The sequence below is a fragment of the Plectropomus leopardus genome, chromosome 3 (assembly GCF_026936395.1).
Source record: "Plectropomus leopardus strain MGB_pleo_1.0 chromosome 3, ASM2693639v1, whole genome shotgun sequence".
NCBI lineage: Eukaryota > Metazoa > Chordata > Actinopteri > Perciformes > Serranidae > Plectropomus > Plectropomus leopardus.
This window is the reverse complement of record NC_142178.1, coordinates 26721963-26744301: the sequence shown is the minus strand read 5'-3', so window position 1 is coordinate 26744301 and position 22339 is coordinate 26721963. Positions and strand designations below refer to the sequence as shown.

Here is a 22339-nt window from a genome sequence, read left to right as displayed (position 1 = left end):
CATATTAATTAGTGAAGCTTGTTACAGCAAAAATAGTGTGGAGTTGTTTTGCGCTTGACTCAAATGAATGAATCAAAAAAGTTTGGGAATCACTGCCTTATACCACCTTAATTAAGTTTTTCTTTACTGTAAAAAATGCTAATATAAGTTTTATATAAAGAGCACAGAGTTCAATTTCAAAATATAGTCACTTAAATTATGAATTGAAAATGAATTAATCCAATACAGACTGTACTGTTATTACTTTTTTTTCCCACATGATTAAAAATCCACATCAGTAACTGTTAACTACCACTGCTGTTCAATATCCTCTATGGTCTCTGGCAGGCACCGGTTGCGTGTCTCTGAAAGAGTGCTAGCCACAAGTCCCCCCAGTGCAGCTGCAGAGCACAGGACGACCTGTGGCAGGTGCTTCCACACATCATCCAGTAAGAGAATCAAGGGAGCCATAGCTACACCAAGTCGAGCCATGAAGGAGTTGTAACCCATACCATTCTGCCTAAAAAAACACAGAGTACACTAACTTTAGGGCTCTAAATTATAATTGTATGAGTTTAACGTAAAAAAAAGATATTTTCATTGTCTGGCAGTGTTGATATAAACCAATCAGCCATCAATTTAAATCCATTGACAGAGAAGTGAATAACATTGATCATCTTATTACAATGCAATGTTCTTATGACAGCTTTGGGTTCTGGCATTCAAGTGGTTTGTCATTTGACAAACATCAGACAACGTTGCAGACCAAGCATTCCCCAATGGCAAGGGCCCACAGCAGGATAATGCACTACACCACAAAAACTGCTCAGGAATGTGTCAAATAGGTCAAAGCATCAACTGGGCATCCAAATTTCACAGATCCCAATCCAACTGAAAATCCCTGGGACGCACTAGTTCTCCACCTTGCGACCCACAGGGCTCAAAAGATCCACCGCCAACACCTTGGTTCTAGACACAACAGGATACCCCCAAGGTCCTGTGTCCTTGCACAACCATGAATCAGACTTGACTATAACCTTTACAGACATTGGCACGGGACCTCTTAGCTACCAGCATGTCCTGCGGGTGCTCAATGAGATTGGGATGTGGGAAATTTGTCTCGGCTCATTCCTGAGCAGTTTTTGCAGTGTGACATGACACATTGTCCTGTTTGAGGGGCCACTGCCACGGGGAATGTTGTCACCATAAAAGGGTGTACTTGGCTAGATGGTAATGCCAGGACCACAAGTTTCCATGCAAAACATTGCATTGTAACATGATAATCAATGTTATTCTCTCAATACTTGTCAGTGCTTTGAATGTTGTAGCTGACATATTTCTGTATGTAACAAATCTGAATATGTGACAGGCTTTTTTATTAGACTGATAAGAAATATATGAAAAGGAGGCATGCATAGTTACCTTACTACAGTGGGATAGAGCTCAGAACTGTAGAGCACAACCGTTGCAAAGGATGCTGAAGAAAACCCTTTTCCAACGACAGCCACCACCGTTCTGACAACAGACATATCTGAAAACAAAACAAAGTAACTGAGGGATGGCTTTTATTGCTTCAAATGTTGATTTTTATTATAAAATACTATTGTTTTTGAGTATAATGACTGTAACCCCTACTGAAGTCTAAACCTTAGATGTAAGTCTATGGATATCAACAAATGCCTACCTTTAGGTATGAAAATGTTGATTCCCAGACAGATGCCAGCCATCAGCAGAGTTCCCACCTCAGTGGGTCGCCTGCCTATTTTATCCAGTAAGTAGTAAACTGATACCTTGGCTGGGACCTCAATTAAAGCGTAGCTAAACTGAGTGAGGTAGATATTGAGCCCAAAGCCAGTGATGTTGAAGCTGATGCCATAAAATGTATTTGCCACACAAAACCTAAAGGAAGAGAAATCAAAATATATAGTCCATTTAGAAATAATCAAAATTATTCACCTGGATTTTTTAAAATGTAAAGCTGACTGTTAGGCCCAAACATAAGATATTTGGCAACTTTAAGGTAATTAAGCACAATAGCAGTGGAAATACAGACCATAGTAAACCAGTACGAAGAGCCAGTTTCCTCATTTTTGGTGTTCGTATCAGATCAAGGTACGAGTAGTGACGATCTCTTTTTTCTGTCACAACAATAGCGGATAGTGTCTGAAAGAATGCAAAGCAGCATTATTCTCTAAACCATGTGATGAAAATGTAAATTATTAAAAACGAATTGTGTATTAGACAACACAAACTAGATGTAATCTGTAAGATTTTTTTGTCAGTTCTCTTGATTAACCATCAGATGGTATACGCTAACCTCTGTCTTAAGATTGTGACCCAAGTCCTCCCTTTGGTTCATCTTGGCACATTTTCTCAGATACATCTGAGCTTGCTCCAGCTTTCCATTTGCAATGAGCCATCTTGCTGACTCTGGCATCCACCTAATGTTGAAGGTAAAGATGTTTTCTTTTACTCCCGATGTAAAACATGGTTATTAGGTTCATTGCTATTTGCATTAAAAACAAATTTGATGAATAATATGGACCTAACCTATGTATCTAGTTGGATTTGGACGCAGCACAAAAGTAGCATAAAAAGGCAAAACAGAAGAAGTCTGCATACTAGTGTTAGAGTAGGCCACCAATTTAACGTTGCAAGGCTATAACTTTGTCAGACTTGTGATGATTAAACAACATCAAACCTGAGATATCTCCTTTTTTTTATTCCAAGCATCCTTGATCATTGTCAAAAGCCAGTGTCCTCTAGCCTGGGAACCAGACGAAGCTGTGAGCTCATGTTTTATTTGCTGCACGTTGCACATTTGGTCTTAAGCCACAGTTAAACTTTAAGAGAGGAAACCTTGATAGTTGAAACATTGTCTAATGACATTTGTAAGTGTTTGCAAAACACAAGTGTGCAAATTATAGTTTTTTCATCCCAATGTTTATCTTTGGGCTTTTGAGTCATACCTCCAGGTGATGATGGCCAAGGTTACAGGTGAGGTGACACTAACAATTAGCCACCTCCAGTCAGTCACAAAGTAGGCAATAGCAGCAAATATTGTGTTGCCAAATGTCCAGGATAAACTGTCAATCACTCCAACCAACTTCCTGTGCTCGATGTCCACCCACTCCACACCTGCAAGGAACAACACTTTAAATCGTGTTTTATATTCTATAGATCTACATTTGCTCAGAGATCAACTCAACATGACAGGGTATACAGAAATTAAAATGTATTATTACTGAGGACTGTAGAGACAATGATGATGCCTGTGATGCAAAACCCAGTGAAGAACCTCAGCACTGCGAACATCACATAGGATGTAGAGAAAGCACTTGCAACAGCAAAAAGCATTCCAGAGACATACGACACCAGCAGCATGATCCTACGGCCAAACCTATGGAAAGTCAGAAAGACTCCAAACTTAAATGTTTCTGATTGGTTGAAATATTAGATAATTAAAGTAATAAGCTGAATGTCAAGTAGCCAAGCTGCAATACCTGTCACTCAGACTTCCAAAGGTCACGGCTCCAAACATTACTCCAATAAAGAAAATCGTAGCGGTTGCTTTGTTTTTCCCTCTTCTGTCACACACCAGGTCCCACTTGTACAAAGAAAGAAAGAGGGTTACTCTGTAGTTTGAGGACATGGGTGACTTCTCCCTAAAATGTCTTTGTAATCGCGAACAAGTACATTTCACATTGTTTTACAAACAACAACAAATAAATGTCACCTGTGAGGTCAGTGTAGACTTGAAGGTGGTGTTATCATACACCCATCCATTCTGGCACGGCACTGTTGGTATGTCAGTCATGTTGGAGGAGTTGAGCAGTAGATGATACTGAGGCTCTGTGAACATCTGACAGGAATTTGGAGTCCCATCCTCCTGGACTGGAATACTAACAACTAGCCTCTCTGCCAGGGATAAATTCCTAAAAATACCTCCATCATCCAGAGAGCTGATGTCGCAGTGGTGAGAGGGAACAGCCGCTATGAAGTTGTTTAGCATGAAGTGGCAGGGCATTGTAAAACGGCCAATGAAGCTGATGACAATGATCATTATCTGAAATCTTCCAAATCCATTAATATCAGCTAGAACATTCTCAAACTTCATTGTGGCCTTTCACTGTGCAAAATCCTCTGAAGCTGAGAAAACAATCCTCATATGCCCCTGCATCCACACTAAAAAGAAGCAGAGCAGCAACCCTGACTCTAAGACTTTGACAAAGTAACCTTTGGCATTTCCTCAACCCAGGTGTTGTGGTTTATGGTTGAAGTGAGTGAATATTTTACCTGGATAACCATTAAAATAACTTTTGTCTGTCTGAGTGTAAAGCAATATACACATTTTTGGTAATAGTTAAAGTGGGATACTCATCTACCTTGTATTATGTGGTTAAATGAGCCATCATTTTATTGCTTTTCAATATCTCTTTATTGCACTATAGCATAAAAAGCATAAATCAGCAATAGTGTAAAATGGATCGCATTTGTTAATAAACAGCATATTGTATGCAAATTTTGCTTAAGTAAGACAGATTGGGGTGGTTTCAGTTTTGTTATTTAAACATGTTGCAATCAATGATCATCCAGCTTGGAAGCTATACATTGCCATAAAGAAAACAATTAAACAGCAGAAGTCTCCTCAGATGTTCAGACTAATCGGCCTCTGAAACAAACAAAAAAGTATCATCTTTAAGTGCATTTCGTTATGACAGCTCAAAACTTAAAAATACTGTTCAAAATAAGGGTCAGTACCTTGTCTGTTCCACATCTTCAATGGTTTCTGGTAGATTAACATTTTGGGTCTCTGAAAGTAAACACGCTGACAGAGCAGCAGCAAAGGCCAGGAAGGTGAAAACAGTACTTGGTAGATACAGCCACACGTCTTCAAGAACCATAATCAGAGGGGACAGAGACACACCTATGAGGGCCACAAAGGAGCTGTAACCCAATCCGCTCTGCCTGTGTAACAAAAATAAAATATTTCAGACTACAGGTTAGAAAGCATGTCAATTACTAAAAATAAGGGGCGTGTTCCTAGAGGGGGGGCACTGAGTTACTTTTTCAGTAACTTTGCTGAATTAATATGAAAGAGCAATTTAAGAACCCCTATGAAATGGCAAATTTGTAGCAAAGCAGCTTCTCTCAGGTTAGTCTGTGTTGACCTGCTGGCCCCCAATCTTCACACAAATCCACAACACCAGAGCTGTATGAAGTCCCCTCCTGCTTCAAAAGCTCCACAATCATCCCAGTCCCCCAACAAAACCTCCAACACAGGATTAAATTACTACAGGCCCATTGCCCTGATGTCTGTGGTCATGAAATCCACTCTGCAGGACTTTTAGCCATTCAGTCATTTCATAACAGAAGTGAGGGCTGTTTCCAATTCAAGCACATTAGTGCAGGCTAACCTTCATCACGGTTGTGCCTGGTCACCAACTTAGATTTTCACGTACAGAACCTCACGATGCACAGGAGGGGTGAATAGTGTCCATTAGGGTCAACTCGGGGTTGAACGTCTGCTTTTTTTGAATGATGTTGTTCTGCTGGCCTCATCTGACTGTGACTTCCAGTGTGATGAATATTTGTTGCATTGTGGAGAAGAAGTTGTCATGAGAGTCAACACCCCAAAAATCTAAGGCTATTGTACCTTGCTAGACCATGCTGGACTGCTGTCTTTGGGTTGGAGGTTGGGAATCAATGTCCCAAGTGAAAGAGTTCAAGTATCTTGTGGCCTTGATCACAAGGGAAAGATAGAGTAGGTAATCAGTTGACAGTTTGGTGCAGTGGAAGCAGTAATATGGATGTTGGAGATTCAGTTATTTATTGTCATTGCACATCACAGGGTTGTACAACAAAATGATTGTTCTGTTACACAAGAACAAAACATCAAAACAGTAGTGCAGTCCTTTAGTTCATGATTGATTTCACATCAGGAGGACTGCAAACAGCAGCAAAAACAATAGTGAATTCTCTGGGCAGACAACATGATGTTAATAACAGTAAATAACTGACATCATCAAACATTGTCCATCAACTTTAACTACTCCCAAAATAACAGACACAAGTGTCCACCTCCCAGCGTCCCACCAGAGTCCTGCACTCTGTTGGGCCTTTGCAAAGATGTGGGCACAAAAGTCCCTGATTTTCAGTTGCTGGTCAGACCCTAGTCCTATTTCATCCATTCCACTTTCCTGTGAAGGACTTGTGTGGAAAATAGAGCTAAGCCTGAGGGTGCAGCTCTCAATTTACGGGTCATGAGTCAGTTTACATTCCAACCATCGCTTAGGGTCATTACTTTAGGTGGAGACTAAAAGAATGAGATCATCTGATGAAAGTAGATGAAATGGGTTTCCCTCACAAGATGACTATGCTCCCTTAGAGAAAGGGTGAAGAACTTTATTTAGCTTGGAGCAGAACCACTGTCCTCTGAGCTAAAAGGATTTGTTTAGATGCCTTGGTGGTGTTATGTTGGGCACATTCTACTGAAAGGAGACCTAAAGGCAGTCTCAAACCCAGCTTGACAGATTTTAAATCCCAGGTGACCTGGTAACACCTTGGGATCCCTTAGAAGGAGCTTGAGGACATGACTGTGAGAAAGGACATTATGGCTATGTTGCTTAATCGTTGCAACTATGATTTGCATTCACATAAAAGGCAAAGAGTGGATGGATCGAAAGAAAAACTTAGTATGAGGTATTTCACTAACCTCATTACTGTAGGGTAGAGCTCTGATGTGTACAAAACTACAATTGTAAAAGCTCCCTCTGCGGACATCTTTCCCAAAGTTCCGACAGTTGTGCGATAGATTGTCATATCTGAAAAAACCCCAATAACCCCAGCTTCTTTTAAACACAGAGAAATGTATGGTCAAATATAATCTACAGTACACTAATAAGATATACTTTGTACTTTGTATAAAATTAGACCAAAACTATAAGTAACATACTCTATTTGATGTAAATGAACACAATTTTAACCTTATTAGACAGTATTTACCTACATTATGCTGTAATTAGAACACATAAAATTCCTCTGCTATTAGACCCAGAATATACTATACTACTATACTTACTTCGACACTATTACGCCAGATTTTACACTAATTAAACACTAAATTATAGATACAAATACACAGTTAGACACAATTTAAAAGATCATAGCTTTAAGGCCTATACCCGCCCATGGTGCGACAGATAAACAATATGAAAATTCAGAACATGATTAGTTGATGCCTTTTTAAGACATTCCTTAATTAATAACAGAGTTATTTTAATTGGATTTTTGTTGTTAAAGTTGTTGTAGTAATAGCTACACAACATCCCTATACATTCAAAGATATTCAAATATAAATTGATCATTTACCTCGTGGGACAAACATGTTGCAGAATAAACACAGTCCAGTCAGGCCAAGCGTTCCAGCCTGGTTCAACCTTCGGCTTAGTTTTTGCAAGGTGAAAAAGATGAAAGTCTTTGCAGGAATTTCAATCATGCCAAAGATGAACTGTGTGAGATAAATGTTTACACCAAATCCAGCAACATTTAAGCTGATTCCATAATAGACACAAGACACTCCGAACCTATGAACAGAAGAGGAGCAAATTAAACCTGTGCTTATTTAATTAGGGTTAAAATATCCTAACCTACAATTCTGTGATTTAACTTTCATCTGTTTCTCAAATCATAGGTAAATGTAGAGTAAACATCATGCTTTAGATCATACATTGTGCATGCTTTAAGGCTTTAGAAGGAAGATATTAATGTTTAGACCATTAAATGCCAAAAATAGCGTTATTTACCACAAAACGCCGGTAAGAAGAGTCAGCCTCCTCATTTCTGGGGTCTTCACGAGGTCCAAATAAGAATATTTTTTGCTTTGGTTATCTATTGGTACCGCTTTGGACAGTACCTGGAAGGTGAAAAAGAACACCATTTGCTAGATAACAGAGCCACATTTAATATCAGTGACTTAAAAAAAGATAGATCATATAAACTTTGTACCTCAGGTTTTAGATCAGCCATGACCTGCTCTCTGCCGTTGATTTTTGCACACTTGCTCAGGTAAAAATGAGCACTGTTCACCTTTCTATTGCTTATCAGCCATCTGGCAGACTCAGGGACCCACCTGTGGAAAAAAATATTTAATTAAGGACACCTTTTCAAAAAATTAGTAACATATTGATTTTTAAGACAGGAAATTGCTTGTTTCATCTTGAAGCTGTATTAGTACTTTATCCTTACCACCAGGTAACAATTGCTAGCAAAAGTGGAGCAGTTGCTGTGGCAGTCAGGTACCTCCAGTCATTCACAAAATAGGCCAAAAGAACTAGCAGAACTGTAGAAACGGTCCAGTCCATGCTTATTAAAATGCCCACTGCAGTTCGATGCTTGATGTCCACCCATTCAATACCTGCAATGAATAATGACCAATAAATCAAATCTGAATATTATCATGTAGGATAATAGATTGTTTTGGGTAGACTTGGGTGAGTTGGTAGAATTGATGAAAGAAGTAGACGTAATCCTCCAGGTCTGAAAGTTAAGCCAATGCCTAAGTGCCTTAAACCTGCATTCCTTGTAATAACCAGCAGGAGGCGACTCCACTAGATGCAAAAATAAGTCTGATTGTGACCTGACTCCTCACTCACATTTTTCTAATTAGTTTAAGTCTTTTTCAATGCAGCATGATGTTCATTTTGTAAGTTATGGTAGAGTAAAAAGTAGATGATAAAGCATGGTATGTTTTAGGGCTTGGCGACCACCACCGTATAACTTTAAATAGCAGTGAACTTCTTTTTGGGTGTTGTTTGGGTTTTTGTTTTGGAACTGGACCCTATCACAGTGTGTTTTAAGTTTATGAATAATAATTATAGCATTTTGGTTGCCTAAAAATTTATTTTTTTCAGAATTCAGTTGTACTAACAAAAACAAAAGCAGAGTTTCCCAAACCTCTCCTTGAATACCACTTGTTTTAGACCTCTCCCTGCTCCAACACAGCTGATTCAAATGATCTTCTCGTTATGAACTCCTGAAGCTGCTTGATAACATGTTCATTTAATTCAGCTCTGTCGCAGCAGAGAGAGATCTAAAACATGCAGCAAGTGGTACTTGAGGAGAGGTTTGGGAAATGTTGCTCCAAAGAGTCAGCTGTTCATTTACTCTGGTAAGTACATTCAGTTGTTCACTCGCCAAAATAACATTAACATGAATTGTGGATTCACCTTTCTGCACTGATGCCTTAGCATTTTTATGTGCTAATGGAACCTGGTACTGTTCGATTGGAGATGTTTTGGTACTTCTTGGCGCTGGGTTATTTTGGGCTTACCTTAAAGGTAACAGTTACCATTGCCCTATGGCAATGGCCAAAATGCAAAACAGTATTCTACAGACAAATGGGTAATGTCACATTTGCTGCATCCATTTCTTTATAGAGTCTATGATTTATACTTTGAGTGCAGCAGGTCATTCCTATATATGGTTTTGTTGAATTGGTTTGATTAAAGCCATATTCAGACCTAGACCCATTTTAAATCACTGTTTTAAAGAAATAAAGCTGAAATCACATAATTTTCATTTAACTTTGTAAGTCAAAGGTTTCTTCCTTGCTGTGTTCAATCAAAAAAAAACTTGTCCTTACTAATTTGTGCAACGTGTCTGCTCTGTCTTGTATGATTTTTCTGTTCATTCATTTGATTTGAAAAGACAACAAAATACTATAAAGTAAAACTTTCAAAGGACGATGGTGATTATGTTGACTCCAGCAATTCCAAATCCAGTGAGGAACCTCATGACAGCAAACAAGGTGAAATTATATGAGAAGGCACTTCCAAATCCAAAGATGGTGGTTAATGTGTAGGAGACCAAAAGGGCTCTTTTTCTGCCAAACCTGTGAGACAGATTGATTATAGATTAATACCCTGTCTGTCAGGTAAAATCAGCGACTCAATCATTTATTAAGGTATACACAGCCAAAGAGCTTGCAATCAGTAGTGCATGGTGAGTAAGCTCAATAGATAGCGGTGTCATATACGTCAAACAGACAAAATTAATATCACATCACATTAGTCAAGACAAATTAAGACAGTATGCAGAACTGACAAGTGTTTTTTCTGCAGTACGACTGTCAGGGTTGGTGAAAGTGTTCAGAGTCCTTATTGCAATGGGGAAAAAGCTGTGTCTGAAACAGGATGATTTACTGGACAGGAGCTGGAGGTGGTGTTGAGCAGGGTGAGGGGGTCAGTGGGGATTTTTTTCTTTTTTTTTTTGCTCTTTCGATTATGCATGTGTGATACAATGATTCGACTGATGGAGGGGTAACCAATGATCATAAAAAAAATTCTTGCTCATTCACTGCAGCTTTTTGCACGCGTGTGTGTTATGGATAAGATGAGTATGCTCTCTATGATGGCAGTGTCTTAGGGAAGAGCAGCTGGGCTGTTTTTTGGTGATGGGGTCTGTGTATTAAAAAAAAAATCTTAAAAATATCTTGAATACTTCAGAGGAATGAATGATGACATTTTACTTTGAAAACATCTTTTTTTTTTCAAATGCATAAAGTTCTGACTTTTAAGTGCCAGTAATACTGTTCCTGCATAAAAAGTGGATGATGATTGTAACCTTTAATAATCTAAAGGTTACAATTGGGCTAGAAACGGGTCAAGTTACCATTGACAGCAAAACCAGCCAACAGTCAAGTATTTAACTTTGACTCTCTACCACTGAAGAAGTGACAGATTTCCTTTATTAATTTTGCATTTAGTTGATGTTATAGCTTTCATAACTCTCTTATGCACAATTGAAACCTGGCTAATAACAAATAACAGCACTGAGACCAATGCAAGCTAAAAACTGTGTTATACTGTAGAAAAATATTATTTCACATCCTGCTGTTTAAAAAAACATGAAACCAAGTAAAACCGCAAGGTGGCAGTGTGATCACTTTAAAAGTTAAAGTCACCTGTCACTAAGATTGCCAAATACTGCAGCTCCAAACATAACACCCATGAAGAAGATAGTGGCGGTGGCTTTGTTAACTCTTCTTTTATCGCAAACCAGATCCCACTATAGGAGAAACAGATAAGAATCAGAAAAGAAGTGCCTAAAGAGGCTTATTTGAGATTTTTATCACTTTGTAAATGGAAATAAGATTCACCTCTGTGGCCAGTGTAGACTTGAAAGTGGTGTTATCATACACCCATCCATTCTGACACGGCACTGTGGGTAGTTCAGCCATGCTGGAGGAATTACGCAGCAGATGATACTGAGGCTCTGCAAACATCTGACAGGAATTTGGAGTCCCATCCTTTTGGACTGGAAGACCAACAACAAGTCTCTCGGCCTGGGATAAATTCCTAAAAATACCTCCATCATCCAGAGAACTGATGTTGCAGTGGTGAGAGGGAATTACCGCAATAAAATTATTGAGCAGAAAGTGAAGAGCCAAAGTCAAACGAGGAATTACCATCAAGAAGATTGTCATTAACTGGAACCTCCCAAAGCTGCCCACCTCTGCCAGCACATCCTCAAACTTCATCTTCAAGATAAGAAAGCAAAGAAAAAATAATGAAAGGAATTATTTTCTAGACAAGAAAAAGTAGAATTCATGATAAACACAAAGGACACAAGATGTTTGTTTGAAAGTGAGCCTCTTTGCATACTCAGACTTTTGGTTAATGGACAGCTACGAGATTGTGTAACTGCATTGAACAGACAATGACATAATGTGCATTAGACAGATATAATTAGGTTATGACCCAAGAACACCAAAGTCAATGCAGGTCAGGGCGCCCTTTAACAAAGAACCACACTTCTTTGCTTTGAAGAAGAAAAAAACTGCAGCTTCCTGAGGAAAAGAAAGTAGTTCAAAGGTTATAGAGACAGTTTAAAAATATGCAATATATAAAATATACATTTTTTACTTTTTGCTCAGACCGATCAAAAATGATTGTTTTAGCACGTCTGTAGTATTAATGCAATAACATGTTATTGGCTGCTAATTGGCCTATTAAAAAAGGTGAAGATGTAAAACCTAATCTGGCTCACTTTACCTGAAATGACCTGACGTCACCTTACAGTAGCCTGGACACGCGAGTCCACTGATCATTATCTTCATGAATGAATTAACACACATATATCGACTTCAGATCAGACCTCTGACCTATTCATTTATTTTGTTTTAAGCTCATTTTCCTGTATTTTTTTTTTTTTTTTTTGCATATTGAGCTCAGTCAGTGATTTTTTAAATTCACAGTTTGAACTGTATTTTTTCGATGTTGCAATTGCCAAACTTTAATTTTATAACGTTTAAAAAACAAACGAACATACAAACAAAACTTACTTCAAACGGCCTCCGCTTCGGTGACAGCTGCGGCTCTCAAACAAGCGCTCCGGTGTAAATGTATTCCTCTCGGTGGCTTTGTACTCCAGCTGTTTCAGATACTTTAAAAAACGAATAAACCCAGCAGATAATTGCTTGTGTAACTATTTCTGCATTTGTTTGTAACGAAACGAGTTGCTGTCGTGAGCAGAAACTTTTTCTCAAAGGACGGCAAGAGTGCAAGATGTTTTTGGTCGAGTTTGTCAACGAATCAGAGGCCGTGTTGCTGACTGCGTGACAGCGCCGATCTCAGAGCAGTTTGACTCATACAATAACATCACATTCACCCCATCCCGGTGTCTGTAGATCTGTCCTGGTTGTGCAGCGACCGAATGACGCGTGTAGGCCCTATAAAAGTGTAATAACCTATTTGTTAATTATCATTTGATGATATAATGATTTGGTTTCTCGACATGGAAATAGGCAGTACTTATTACAGTGTAATACAGTGTATTACATACAGACATGCACTGAAGGCCTCCATAATTATACGGTCCATTTCTATCAATTTATTTAGGTTATTTTTTTGCATGGTTTATAACTTTGACTTGTCTTTATTTCATTTTACTGTTGGTCATTGGAGCTTTTATAAATATTTCAAGGCCTGTTCGTATTTTATTTATATAAACAACAATTTTTCAGATACTTTTCAGCTTGCAAGAAGTATTCAGATCATTTACTTATGTAAAAGTTCTAATACCACCCTGAGAAAATACTTTGTTACAAGTAAAAGTTGAATATTTAAAATTATCAGGAAAATGTACATGAAGTATGAAAAGTTAAAAGTACACTATGCAGACAAATCTTTAAAAAAAATTAAAGATGAGAATTAACACCCAAAACCCCCCAAAAAAATGATCATCCCAAAAAAAGAAAAGAAAAGAAAATTACCTCAGATTCATCCTTAACTACAGTACTTGAGAAAATATATAATTTTTACATTCTACCACTGCTTATAAGTGACATTACAAGAAAGGAGCATTGTGGCCCTATATTTATTAACAGTCATATAACTATTTCTACATTCATATTGCATCACTGCAGCATGTATATCCTGATAGCCCAGTGTGTCATGAAAAACATATGTATATAACTCAATTACAACTTCATAACTACAAAAAGAGACTAGGTGGATCAAAATAGTGGGGGAAAAGTCTTAAATTTGCAGGGGTTAATAATCTGCTGATGTAGCAGCAGTAAGAAGTAACAGCTGGGGTTTATGCCAGTCTTCAATAGGTTGACACCTCTGTGCTGTTGAGTAAATATACTTTCCTTTCTTATCGCTAATTACCTCTCCTCCACTGTTTTCTCATTTTAAAACAATGCATTAAATAAAATAAATACACAACCATGACTTTATTAGAAAGCACTTTTCAAAACAGTTACAATATGCTTTGTACATGATTGAACCCGAATTTAAAATAATGCACAATACTAGGCGAATAAAATCAGGCAACTTTAAGAAATGCAAAGAAAAAGAAGTCATTACAATAAAGATAAATACCAGCTATGAAACAGGTAAGCCATGTTTGCAACTAACTAAATATTGTGCTGAGGCAAATTAATCAAAATCAAACATTTAGAATAATACAGAAATAAAAGAATAGAATATCTATGACAATATAAGAGAAAAACAACAACAACAATAATAATTAGACAATAATCTGTATGCTAAAAATGAAATAATAAAAGTTGGGGTTTTTTTTGAACAGATACATTTTTAAGTAATTTAAAATATGTCTCTGATTGTGCAAGCCTCAGCAGGGCCTGGGGAACAGGAAGCAGAGCGCAGCTGAGGATGTAAGGCTGTGCCTTGGCCTCATGGGGGGGCAGGATCTCAGCAATGTAGCTGGGCGGCAAACCATAAAGTGCTTGAAAGGTGATGTGCACAACATTTAATTTAATAAGTAAAGTGAGGCTAAAATGGGAATGATGTGGCTATGTTGTCTTGTGTTTGTTACAAGCTGAGCAGTTTGCACTAGCCATGAAATCGCTTTTTTGGCTAAATCCAATGAGTCACAATAATCTTAATCTTAGTCTCCTTGATTTTACCTTCTACATCACCTTCTGCCCCCTCAGCTTCTTATGTATTTTAAGAACTGCCCTTTTTTAAGATAATACAAAAACAGTCATTTATCAGTGGTATTTGATTACATTTTTAGTTTAATTTATTAAAATTATTTTATAAATGCTTGCTTTTTTATTTTATATCGTTAAAACACATTATCACCACTGATCTGCCCTGTAACTCGGTTTATGGGCCTTTTGGTTCCAAGAAAATGTTGGGGGGTTGAGATTTCTCATTAGATGTGCAGACTGATCTTCTCCTGAAACACAAAAGACATTTTTCTAAAAAATCATATAAGTCTCATTTCATTGTTTAGATCCAATCCAAATTAAGGCCCAGTACCTTGTGTGTTCCACATCCTCAATAGTCTCTGGTAGACGGATGTTTTGTGTCTCTGGAAGAAAAGAGGCTGACAGCCCTGCACCAACAGCCACCAGGGTGAAAACAGTGCTCGGTAAATAGCCCCAAATATCTTCCAGAAGCATGATCAGGGGGGACAGAGACACGCCACTACGAGCCATGAAGGCACAGTAACCCAATCCATTTTGCCTGGAAAACAACAACCACAAAAAAAAAAACAAAAAAAAAACAGGGAAATCAGTCTCAGGATACAACTGCAACTCCCTTTAGTCTGGAAGACTGAAGACTGATGTTTTAAGACCTGATTAAGGTGTTCAGCTAATGAGATTTCTCAGTAAACTCTCAGACCATTGGCTATACATGCTGTTTGTTAATCTGGAAAATATAAGCTCTATATCAGAACGTTTACTGACCTCATTACTGTGGGATAAAGCTCTGATGTGTACAGATAGACAGTTGTAAAAGATGCCTCTGCAAACATCTTGCCCAAAGCTCCCACAGCTGTCCGAAACAGCCCTTGATCTGAAAAGAAAAAGTTGTGAGAAGACCTTTTAACTCCAATTTATTGGAGAATGTTACTGTGTCGAATTCAACTATTCACAACTTTGGCGACACCCAGTGGCAGTTTTTACATATTTATCTTAATTTAAGAAATTAAAACCACAAGTGTACTATATTTATACCAAGTTTTGCTTTTTCCACTGTCGCAGTGTTCATTTACCTTGTGGGATCAATATGTTGCAGAATATACACAGTGCAGTTATAACTAGTGTTCCTGACTGATTCAGTCTTCGGCCAATTCTTTTCAGGGAGAAAAAGACAAAAAATTTTGCTGGAAGTTCAATAGCTCCATAGATGAACTGGGTGAGATAAATATTCAGACCAAATCCAGCAACATTCAAGCTGATTCCGTAATATGTACAGGCCACTCCAAACCTAAGAGAGAGAAGGAAAATTCATTTATTTTAAAAGTTACACACTTGCCCCAGAAAACACTAGTTGCCTGGCACCTGCAACAGGATACTTTGACAGTTAAATATTAAACCATTGTTCTAAAGCAGTGCAAGGCTGCTGTGTGAAAGTATATTTCATGGTGAAATGTTCTCAACTACGATGATACATTGCTGAGTCTGTTTTTTCACCTAAAAGTGAATTATCTGTTTCAACTTACTATTGACACACATAACAACTGTGTTCAGAGTTTTATTTAAAGGTCTGGTTCTGTTTTGATTTTTTTTCTTTTTTCTTTTTTTCAAAGTGGGCTTGTATGGGCCACTGAGGGCGTACCACATATAATAAATGTCAGTTGGTGTGCCCCAAGTTTGGAGAAGCAGCAGGAGTACCGACACTAAAGCTAAGCTATGTTGTGCAGTGGATGGGGGTCATCACGAAAATGAAATTTAGCCACCTAAAACAAGTGAAATCTAAAAAAATCTATAACATTGTAAGTGTACGCTATAGTGACAGCATTTTCACCATTTTGCCTCTCTCCAAAATGGGGCCGTGCTGACTGGCATCTACTGTTTGTAATACTGTGGATAAGTACCCCACTTCAAAAGATCTGAATTATCCCTTTAAGGTTTGTCATGCTCAGGTTGAGTGATCATATATGGACAGTGGATTGTACAGATTTTCAAGGTGAACACCTCAGTTTTTTCATCAACAAAATCTATGAAAAGCATATACCAAACAAGTCCAGTGAGTACAGCCCGTCTCCTCATTCTGGGGGTCCTCACAAGGTCCAGATAGGAATATTTTCTGTTTTCATTTTCAACAAGTATTACTTTAGACAGAACCTGGAGAGTAAAAATGGAAATGTTGGTCAGAGTTGTAGTGAGTATATTTTTTTGATTAATCAGGTTATTTAAAATTTTGTACCTCAGGCTTCAGGTCAGCCATGAACTGCTCTCTTCCGTTGGTTTTTGCACACTTGCTCAAGTAATAATGAGCACTGTTGATCTTTCCGTTACTTATCTGCCATCTAGCTGACTCAGGGAGCCACCTGAAACGGGCGGGATTTGAAAAATAAAAGATTTAAAAAATGTTCTTCACATAAACATGAGTCACACCTCTGCCTCATTAAAAGCCATACTGTAAATAAGTATTTTAAACAATGTACAATTGTTCTGAATATTTGCAGGATTTATTATTGTCAGGGCAGTTTCCTTCTGACAAAACTGGAAGGCAGAAAATTGCTTGAGGCTAATGCTCAAATATTGTTTCATACTTACCACCAAGTAATCATTGCGAGAAACAGTGGGGCTGTTACCGTGATGGTGAGGTGCCTCCAGTCATTCACAAAATAGCCCAAAATAGGTAGCACAGCAGTACAAACACTCCAGTCCATGCTCATGAAAACACCCACTGCAGTTCGATGCTTAATGTCCACCCATTCAATACCTATAAACAGCAATGATAGTAAATCAAATCCATTAAAACACACTGGGCTTTAGTTATAGTTAAGTAATTAAGACTTTTTTTGACTCCACCCAACACACTTCATTTAACAACAAGTGATCTTTAGGCGATGTAGTCTCCAAAATCTAATTGAACCAATTTGTATTTTAAATAGTCTGAGCAAATATTTGTTCTTTTTTCTATTAGGGTTTTTTTCTGAGATTGTATTTTTTTAAAAAGACAGTAATGACATAAAACTCACAAAGGACTATGGTGATGATACTTATTCCAGAAATTCCAAATCCAGTGAAGAACCTCATGACAGCAAACATGGTGAAATTATATGAGAAAGCACTTGCCAATCCAAAGATAGTGGTTATCACATAGGACACCAGAAGCATTATTTTCCTGCCAAACCTGTGAGACAAATTATTATGCATAAATCTTATGCAAATATATATTATGCAAAAAAGAAGGTGAATGTTTTATTTGGACAGAGATATATCTACCAAGCATCCACAGTGTGTAAAATCAAGAGCAGTCAATATGTGGTCAGTGTGTGGGTTAGGGTTAATTTTATGTTTGGGTTAAAGCTTAGCTGAAGAACTTTACATAATCTGTGGAGATGCACTCAGAGACATTTGCTGTACATTACATTATATGTACATTACAATAAATGCACCATGGTTAACCCTCTGAAACCTGAGAAAACTGTCTTGATTTCTTTCAAAAACATGGAAAGAAAGCAATGAGCAACGAAAGAAAAAATAATCCAAAAATTAGCAAGAAATTAGTAAAAGGTATGAAAATCAGTAAAAAAAAAAAAAAAAAAAAAAGAAAGGAAAAAAAACTGAAAAATGGAAGTGAAAAGGGAAAGTGCTCAAAAATACTAATTTTGTAACATAATTTTAAATATTCAATTATCATAATTATAAATATAGATTTCCCTAGCTTTTTTTTCTTTTCCCCTCAATAATTTTTCCCATAGATTTTTAAAATGAAATCTTTGAATAATTTTGTAAATATATTTGATTATTGCTATTTGTGGAACATTTCTTGCCAAGAAAGAAATTGCACCAATATGCTCAGGGTTCAATGGTACTCCTGACAGCATCAGAATAAAAATGATGTTGATCCAGTTTTCAAAGCCTTATGGTTGGGAAGCTATCGTGATTTTGCTTAAATTTTACTAAAAGAAAAAGTGTAGTAGAAAGTGGGGAAAAAAATGGCAGAATTTCCCTTTACAATAGGAGGGACGGTGAGGACAAAGGAGGTAATGAAGCACACCTGGAGAAACCAGCTGACAGCTGCAGCATGGAGGAACAGAGCGGACTCACGAGGAGAAGATTATTCAAAGTTTACTTCACTTTCTGGTCATCTTTGCTCTAAAATCATGTAAGCAAAAAGTAAAGCCAAACTAAAGTGAGCAGCAGTTGAGAGAAGGAGCGACTGGATTGTGTGAACTTTTCTGGACACCGAGGATCTGCTGGATGTTTGAGGGCTGGAGCGGGTGGATGAACGGACTCTGGTGCAGCTCCGTCTTTAACCCGTTTGGATGCACTGCTGGACCTGTTTGCTGTGGCCATTAAGATAAGTCTCCTTTTCTTTTACTGCCCTCTCCAGGCTTCTCTTCTAAATAACTTGTATTAGCCTTCTCCCACCCCATTGGACTGACCTGCATGCATACACGCACGTACACGTAGGCTGATTATCAACCATAATATGATTTGAACATATATTTTGAGTGAGGCTAAATACATAGAGATTTAGGTGATGAATGAATGCATGAATGCAGTGTTTTGTGGCGGAGGTAGATAGGCCTAGCTGCTAACTTCCTTGTTTGAATCAGGCTAACATTTTTTCTTAAAGTGACAGTGTTCATTTTTGGACCATGTTGAACATTAATCATGTTATCAAAGGTAATAGAGGCATAATGCTGAAGTCATGTCTAGTCCACAGTGTGTTGTAAGATGAAACATTTTGGGGAAAAAACAACAACTGAATTATGTTTTCAGTGAGCCTTTTTGCCGATACGTTCAGAGTCAACTATTGAGACTAGCCAGGCACATTAATTAGCCACGTTTCCTCTTAATGCTAATAGAAAACATACTGTACTTAGCATTAAGGATTCCCCGCAAATATTTTTCTTTTTTGATTACAAGTTAGTTGTACATAAATATTATCTATGAGACAGTGGCTGTGTTTTAGACTCTCTTATGCATAAGTGATGCATCCAGGGGCTTTCCCAGAATTTGGAGGCCAGATCTGTGTTGGGGGTGGGGTGTTGTACTTTTGATGAACAAGTTCTATTTTTATGCTTTGTTTGCACTCTTGCATCTTTTTTACCCTTAAAAACTTTTTTTTTTAGCACAGAATACTTCGACTGCTATCATTAAATTGAATGTATTGACCTAGAGTTGCAAATATAGTTAAAATAGCCATTTTTATTAAGGGCATGGGCTTTAATGTATGAATAGAAATGGCAGACTATTAGATCCAGGGCTTATTTTTGATGGCAAAACAGCCATCAAATACTACACCCTAGCACAGAGGGTAATACAAAGTAATACTATCATAATGCTAATTAAACCATGTCAAAAACGTATTTTCGATGTACAAGTTTCTCTCATACGTAATGTAATCAGATAGACTCAAAAGTGACTGATTTTAGACTTAAAGGCATGAGTACCTGTCACTAAGATAGCCAAATACTGGTGCTCCAAGCATGACCCCCATGAAGAAGATAGTGGCTGTGGCTCTGTTCACTCGTCTCTTATCGCAAACCAGATCCCACTATGAATGAAACAGACAAGAGAAGAAAAAACTGAAGATTAAAGTGGCTAATTCTGGATTTGTGTCATGGAAATAATTTACCTCTGTGGCCAGTGCAGACTTGAAGTTGGTGTTGTCATACACCCATCCACTCTGGCATGGCACTGTGGATAGTTCAGTCATGTTGGAGGAGTTTAGCAGCAGATGATACTGAGGCTCTGTGAACATCTCACAGGAGTTCAGAGTCCCATCTTCCTGGACTGGAATACTAACAACAAGCCTCTCTGCCAGGGATAAATTCCTAAAAATACCTCCATCATCCAGAGAGCTGATGTTGCAGTGGTGAGAGGGAATCACTGCAATGAAATTATTCAGCAGGAAGTGAAAAGGCAAAGTCACACGAGGAATTATCATCAAGAGGATCGTCTTTAGTTGGAATCTCCCAAAGCCGTTCAACTCTGCCAGTACATTCTCAAACTTCATCTTCAGAAAAATTGCTCCAACACTTCTGATGTGGAGTAAAGCTCAGAAAATAATGTCACAAAGCACATAAGATGTTAGTTTAAAGTGAGACGGCACATCTGTTAAACGTCATTGGTTAATGCTCAGCTAAAGAGAATGTGTAAATGTGTTGGAAATACAAACACTTTTATCCACCACGTGATTTAATGAGTTCTTACTTGACCCATTCTGCAGTCTTCCACCAAGTTGCATGAAAAGTAGTTTTTCAGACAACTGAACTGAAAAACAACTACTACTCGTCTACTCGTCAGAGGTAATAATTTGCTAAAAATCCCATAACACCAAAGTACCTCCCTGTTGACACAGTGCATGTCCCTAAGCATTACAATACTAAACCTTAAAACAGTCTGTAAAATTTCACCTTATGCTGAGGAGGAGGTTGTTGTCTTAAAATTAAATTAATAATCAATCAATCAAATTTTATTTCAATAGCACCATTCAAACAAAACAAATGCAATTCAAAGTGCTCTACAGTTTGATTGAAAAAACAAGAACAACATATGAAATAAGTAAAAAATGGAAGAAAATATTGAATAAGTATAAACCATAAAATAGTGATAGTAAGACACTACATAAAAGCCAGACTAAAAACATAGGTTTTTACACTACGTATTTTCAGCTCCTCTCATATCCTCCGGCTGGCCTTTCCAGCGGTTTGGAGTGTAATGGCTAAAGCAGAATCACCAAATGTTTTAGCTCTGCTCTGTGGAACAAAAAAAAGAAAGAATTAGTCTGATTTCAGACTGAAATCAGTTAGATTCTTTGAAATTGCAATGGGGAAAATACAACATTTTCTTTTTTTCTTCCTTGCGTCTTTGGTCCATGATATTTATAATACAATAACTATTTGAATTATTGGCACAAAATTTAGTATAGACATTGACTGACTTGGTGATATATCATGAAGACATTTTGTGTCTCCAGAATTATTAGATTTATTGCCATTAATTGATTGATTGGGTGACTTCCTTGCCATTACAGTCAACATTGCTAAGAGCCTTTCTTGGTGAGTTTATAGTAAAACCTTGGGGTGGCACATCAAAACCAAAAGCTATAACTGAATTTCAAAAACCCCACACAGCGTGCTGTTCTCATGAACTGGGTGAAGTTATGCACCAAAATTCATATATATCCTATATAATAATCCCAGTAATATTTGCATAACCCGCATATTTTGGAAGACTGCAATCACATGACCAATGTGCCGATGGTAGCGAAGAAGAAGGTGGTCCCAAAGGGTTCAATTAGGAAGTAGGTTGGGGTGTTGAAAAGGTTACAAAACAAAAGACTTACCGGGATGCTGGTGTTCAGAACTGTGCATACTTTGAGTCATTTTAAGGTATGTCATTACAATGTGTCTTTTCCCAAATCTAACTTTAGTAGCTTACTTAAGTAACTTCACATGCCTTAAGCTATCCTCCATAACTCTACATTAAGGATGTAATGTCATTTGTGAGGCGATATGTTGCACAAAGTCAAATAGCACAAATATTTTTTGTGAGGTTGTGCCAGCAATTGAGTTAGGGTGGCCATGACCTGTCCTGACCCACCGTTTGCAGCACCACTGTGAAGGACAGGCAGGATAATTCTCTGACATTATAATCACACTCATAGTGATACATAAATTCCTAATGTAATAACTGCACATAATGTAAGAAAACCATGAGTACATAATGTAATAACAGTTTTGTGCGTAAAGTAATAAGTAACTGCATTATGGGAAAATTATTATGTTATAAACTAAGCCAAGAAATGTTGAATAATGTTATAAATTCAGCACATATAGTGTAATAATTTAAAAAAGAATACTCCCCCTGGTTTTCTTAAAGCACGGAAACCCTTCTAGTTTCACATAACAC

The 22339-nt window shown here is 37.6% G+C and overlaps 3 protein-coding genes across 4 annotated transcripts; all 3 read right to left on the bottom strand.

Moving 5' to 3' along the window:
- Positions 1–141: 141 nt before the first annotated feature.
- LOC121941819 (solute carrier family 22 member 7-like) lies at positions 142–4240 on the bottom strand. Its single transcript, XM_042484700.2, has 9 exons — positions 3716–4240; positions 3483–3586; positions 3225–3379; positions 2949–3117; positions 2297–2420; positions 2033–2142; positions 1664–1878; positions 1402–1510; positions 142–499 (listed from the first exon to the last, which is right to left on the bottom strand). Exons 1-9 carry the CDS (start codon positions 4094–4096, stop codon positions 289–291), a joined length of 1578 nt encoding a protein of 525 aa, XP_042340634.2. The 5' UTR covers positions 4097–4240; the 3' UTR covers positions 142–288.
- A 222-nt stretch (positions 4241–4462) lies between these two features.
- Positions 4463–12581, bottom strand: LOC121941618 (solute carrier family 22 member 7-like). The gene is made up of 11 exons (XM_088075974.1): positions 12323–12581; positions 11138–11518; positions 10943–11046; positions 9717–9871; positions 8227–8395; positions 7987–8110; positions 7785–7894; positions 7351–7565; positions 6695–6803; positions 4741–4947; positions 4463–4651 (listed from the first exon to the last, which is right to left on the bottom strand). The coding sequence occupies exons 2-11, from the start codon at positions 11516–11518 to the stop codon at positions 4636–4638; spliced, it is 1590 nt and encodes a 529-aa protein (XP_087932100.1). The 5' UTR covers positions 12323–12581; the 3' UTR covers positions 4463–4635.
- Positions 12582–13702: 1121 nt separating this feature from the next.
- LOC121942233 (solute carrier family 22 member 7-like) lies at positions 13703–20702 on the bottom strand. Of its 2 annotated transcripts, XM_088075973.1 has the most exons (11): positions 20639–20702; positions 20061–20314; positions 19876–19979; positions 17449–17603; positions 17021–17189; positions 16668–16791; positions 16476–16585; positions 15511–15725; positions 15203–15311; positions 14772–14978; positions 13703–14688 (listed from the first exon to the last, which is right to left on the bottom strand). In XM_088075973.1, the coding sequence occupies exons 1-11, from the start codon at positions 20670–20672 to the stop codon at positions 14616–14618; spliced, it is 1554 nt and encodes a 517-aa protein (XP_087932099.1). In that variant the 5' UTR covers positions 20673–20702; the 3' UTR covers positions 13703–14615. The 2 variants fall into 2 exon arrangements, with proteins under 2 accessions (XP_087932099.1, XP_042341311.1); XM_042485377.2 differs by lacking the exon at positions 20639–20702 and having other exon boundaries at positions 20061–20569.
- Between the last annotated feature and the right edge of the window lie 1637 nt (positions 20703–22339).